Source organism: Procambarus clarkii, chromosome 3 (assembly GCF_040958095.1).
Source record: "Procambarus clarkii isolate CNS0578487 chromosome 3, FALCON_Pclarkii_2.0, whole genome shotgun sequence".
Classification (NCBI taxonomy): domain Eukaryota; kingdom Metazoa; phylum Arthropoda; class Malacostraca; order Decapoda; family Cambaridae; genus Procambarus; species Procambarus clarkii.
In genome coordinates, this window is record NC_091152.1 from 20748284 (window position 1) to 20753121 (window position 4838).

The window sequence follows — 4838 nt, forward strand, 5'->3', positions numbered from 1 at the left end:
AGAGAGAGAGAGAGAGAGAGAGAGAGAGAGAGAGAGAGAGAGAGAGAGAGAGAGAGAGAGAGAGATAGAGACAGAGACAGAGACAGAGACAGAGACAGAGACAGAGACAGAGACAGATAGAGAGAGACAGAGAGAGAGAGAGAGAGAGAGAGAGAGACAGAGAGAGAGAGAGAGAGACAGAGACAGAGAGAGAGAGAGAGAGAGACAGACAGACAGAGACAGAGACAGAGAGAGACAGACAGAGAGAGAGAGACAGAGACAGAGAGAGAGAGAGAGAGACAGAGACAGAGACAGAGAGAGAGAGACAGAGACAGAGAGAGAGAGAGAGAGAGAGAGAGAGAGAGAGAGAGAGAGAGAGAGACAGAGACACAGACAGAGCCAGAGAAAGACTCAGACTTACAACTAATCAGTATGTACTCCAAGTATTACTAATCACATTCCCAGTCTCTACATAAACACGCCTCCGTGGAGGGTTCAGAGCCAATTAAAGACTCGTGTCTTGAGAGGGAGTATTTAAGAAGCATTTGTCTGCCCTCTCGCTGGCCCGCGGCACTTAAGATGCACGTCATTGGTGAATCTATCGTACTGTCTATATATATCAGGTCCTCCCCAGCATTGGAAACAGCTCCAAGACCCCATACGACATCGTATAACACTTGAGATCGCTCTACTACGCCTTCAGAAACCCAACAAAGCACTTCACCGGTATGGATACTTGAAGGGGGGAGCTCCTTCCTGCTCGTAACTTGAGGTAAACAACTTGTTTTGCTTCTCAAGCTCTCATTCAGGGGTAAACTTAGATGAATATGAGGACATTTTCACAGTTTGAGGAGGTACTGGATGGTAAACTCTCTCATGCGCTCGCTCTCTCCATTGTAAACTGCTTTTCCAAACCTGAAACGTGCCAACTCAATCATCCCAGCAAACCTGTCGAGGGCCACTGTAGAGGAAAACGTCTCTTTGACGTTTTTGGAAATATTGCGTCGCGATAAGTTGTGGTTATACGTTGTGTGTTTTTTTTTTTTTAACACGGGGTTGGTTGATTCCGTAAGAAATGCGACCTATTAAGCACAGGCACCGGCGAGGCTCAAAGAACAAGGCGACTAACGAACTCATTCATTCTCGTTAAGTCTCGTTGATCTACTGGCAAACAATTCGTCACTTTTTTCCATGTCAAATTTGGACTTTTTTTTCTCCTTTTTTTTTTACCCAATTTTGTGGAGCTGATTTTGGATATGGAATAGGTTCTTTTTTGCCTATTACGTCAAGTTTTCCGTCAAGTTATTTGTTTAAGAGCTTGTCCTCCCCTCCTCCCCCCGCTCTCTCTCTCTGTCTCTCTGTCTCTCTCTGTCTCTTTCTGTCTCTGTCTCTGTCTGTTTCTCTCTCTCTCTCTCACTGTCTGTCTCTCTCTCTCTCTCTCTCTCTCTGTCTCTGTCTCTGTCTCTCTCTCTCTCTCTCTCTCTCTCTCTCTCTCTCTCTCTCTCTCTCTCTCTCTCTCTCTCTCTCTCTCTCTCTCTCTCTCCCTCTCTCTGTCTCTGTCTCTGTCTCTGTCTCTGTCTCTGTCTCTGCCTCTGTCTCTCTCTCTCTCTCTCTCTCTCTCTCTCTCTCTCTCTCTCTCTCTCTCTCTCTCTCTCTCTCTCTCTCTCTCTCTCTCTCTCTGTCTCTGTCTCTGTCTCTGTCTCTGTCTCTCTGTCTCTGTCTGTCTCTCTCTCTCTCTCTCTCTCTGTCTCTCTCTGTCTCTCTCTCTCTCTCTCTCTCTCTCTCTCTCTCTCTCTCTCTCTCTCTCTCTCTCTCTCTCTCTCTCTCTCTCTCTCTCTCTCTCTCTCTCTCATCTCTCCCTCCCTCTCCCCCCCCCCTTCTCCAACAACACTACCGCTCCTTGTGGTAATAATGGAGCAGATAACAGTATCAGAGACATGTCTCTGTAACTGCTCACAAGCTTGAAGCCAAGCTCACGGCACAAGCTGAGTGTCCTACACAAGCTTACAGAGTCGCTGCTGTGCTCGTGGAAGTCTTGTAAGCTCAGTACCACTCTGTCACTTTACCTTACCTTGAGGTTACCTTGAGGTGCTTCCGGGGCTTAGCGTCCCCGGCGGCCCGGTCGTCGACCAGGCCTCCTGGTTGCCGGACTGATCAACCAGTCTGTTGGACGCGGCTGCTCGCAGCCTGACGTACGAGTCACTGCTATTATTTTGACATAAGACTCTAATAGAGTCGTTAAGTAGAACTTGCTTCCTCCGAAGCCATGCTGGTGATTGGAGACGAGGCAGGCGTCCCTCTGGACTGAGTCTAGAATCTAGAGGATTCGCTAATCTCCTGATAATTCTCCGATACATTGCATGGAGTGATTTTGAGTGGTAATGGTGAGAGGTATTTACGTATTTTTTACGTAAAATACCTTTCTTACGTAAAATACCGTAAAACAAGCAACACAAACACAGTGTTGCTTGTTTTCCATCCCTATCTGGGCTTTATTTGTCTACTGAGATGTTGCAGATCTTTATCAGATGTCCTGTGCAGCATCCACGGGCATCCACGGGCATCCACGGGCATCCACGGGCATCCACAGACATCCACGGGTATCCACGGGCATCCACGGGCATCCACGGGCATCCACAGACATCCACGGGTATCCACGGGCATCCACGGGCATCCACGGGTATCCACGGGCATCCACGGGTATCCACGGGCATCCACGGGTATCTACGGGCATCCACAGGCATCCACGGGCATCCACGGGCATCCACGGGCATCCACGGGTGTCCACGGGCATCCACGGGCATCCACGGGCATCCACGGGCATCCACGGGCATCCACGGGCATCCACGGGCATCTACGGGCATCCACGGGCATCCACGGGCATCCACGGGCATCAACGGGTATCCACGGGCATCCACGGGTATCCACGGGCATCCACGGGGATCGACGGGCATCCACGGGCATCCACGGGTATCCACGGGCATCCACGGTTATCCACGGGCATCCACGGGCATCCACGAGTATCCACGGGTATCCACGGGCATCCACGGGCATCCACGGGTATCCACGGGCATCCACGGGCATCCACGGGCATCCACGGGCATCCACGGGCATCCACGGGCATCCACGGGCATCCACGGATATCCACGGATATCCACGGGCATCCACGGGTATCCACGGGCATCCACGGGCATCCACGGGCATCCACGGGCATCCACGGGCATCCACGGATATCCACGGATATCCACGGGCATCCACGGGTATCCACGGGCATCCACGGGCATCCACGGGCATCCACGAGTATCCACGGGTATCCACGGGTATCCACGGGCATCCACGGGCATCCACGGGCATCCACAGGCATCCACGAGTATCCACGGGAATCCACGGGCATCCACGGATATCCACGGGCATCCACGGGTATCCACGGGCATCCACGGGCATCCACGGGCATCCACGGGCATCCACGAGTATCCACGGGCATCCACGGGCATCCACGGGTATCCACGGGCATCCACGGGCATCCACGGGCATCCACGAGTATCCACGGGCATCCACGGGCATCCACGGGCATCCACGGGCAACCACGAGTATCCACGGGCATCCACGGGCATCCACGGGTATCCACGGGCATCCACGGGTATCCACGGGCATCCACGGGCATCCACGGGTATCCACGGGCATCCACGGGTATCCACGGGCATCCACGGGCATCCACGGGCATCCACAGGCATCCACGAGTATCCACGGGCATCCACGGGCATCCACGGATATCCACGGGCATCCACGGGTATCCACGGGCATCCACGGGCATCCACGGGCATCCACGAGTATCCACGGGCATCCACGGGCATCCACGGGTATCCACGGGCATCCACGGGCATCCACGAGTATCCACGGGCATCCACGGGCATCCACGGGTATCCACGGGCATCCACGAGTATCCACGGGCATCCACGGGCATCCACGGGCATCCACGGGCATCCACGAGTATCCACGGGCATCCACGGGTATCCACGGGCATCCACGGGCATCCACGAGTATCCACGGGCATCCACGGGCATCCACGGGCATCCACGGGCATCCACGGGCATCCACGAGTATCCACGGGCATCCACGGGCATCCACGGGCATCCACGGGCATCCACGGGCATCCACGAGTATCCACGGGCATCCACGGGTATCCACGGGCATCCACGGGCATCCACGAGTATCCACGGGCATCCACGAGTATCCACGGGCATCCACGGGTATCCACGGGCATCCACAGGCATCCACGAGCATCCACAGGCATCCACGGGCATCCACGGGTATCCACAGGCATCCACAGACATCCACAAGCATCCACGGGCATCCACGTTCATCCACGGGTATCCACGGGCATCCACGGGTATCCACGGGCATCCACAGGCATCCACAGACATCCACAAGCATCCACGGGTATCCACGGGCATCCACGGGTATCCACGGGCATCCACAGGCATCCACAGACATCCACAAGCATCCACGGGCATCCACGGGCAAATTGTATCATTTTGTGAATCTGTTGGCCAGACCACACACTAGAAAGTGAAGGGACGACGACGTTTCGGTCCGTCCTGGACCATTCTCAAGTCGATTGTGACTTGACCCTTGAAGTCGACTCACAATCGACTTGAGAATGGTCCAGGACGGACCGAAACGTCGTCGTCCCTTCACCTTCTAGTGTGTGGTCTGGCCAACATACTTCAGCCACGTTATTGTGACTCCTCGCCTGCATATAATGTGATTCTGTTATATCATTCAGTATGACAATCTTGAAGTCGATCCCGGGTCTCTTTCACTCTCTAAGAATTCACTGAGGTTCTGGTACACTCTTC

General features: G+C 54.2%; 1 protein-coding gene across 1 annotated transcript; it reads left to right on the forward strand.

Annotated features, from left to right (window-relative positions):
- Positions 1-2487: 2487 nt before the first annotated feature.
- Positions 2488-4545, forward strand: LOC138368619 (mucin-19-like). The gene has a single exon (XM_069331219.1). It carries the CDS (start codon positions 2488-2490, stop codon positions 4543-4545), a length of 2058 nt encoding a protein of 685 aa, XP_069187320.1.
- The last annotated feature ends 293 nt before the right edge of the window (positions 4546-4838 follow it).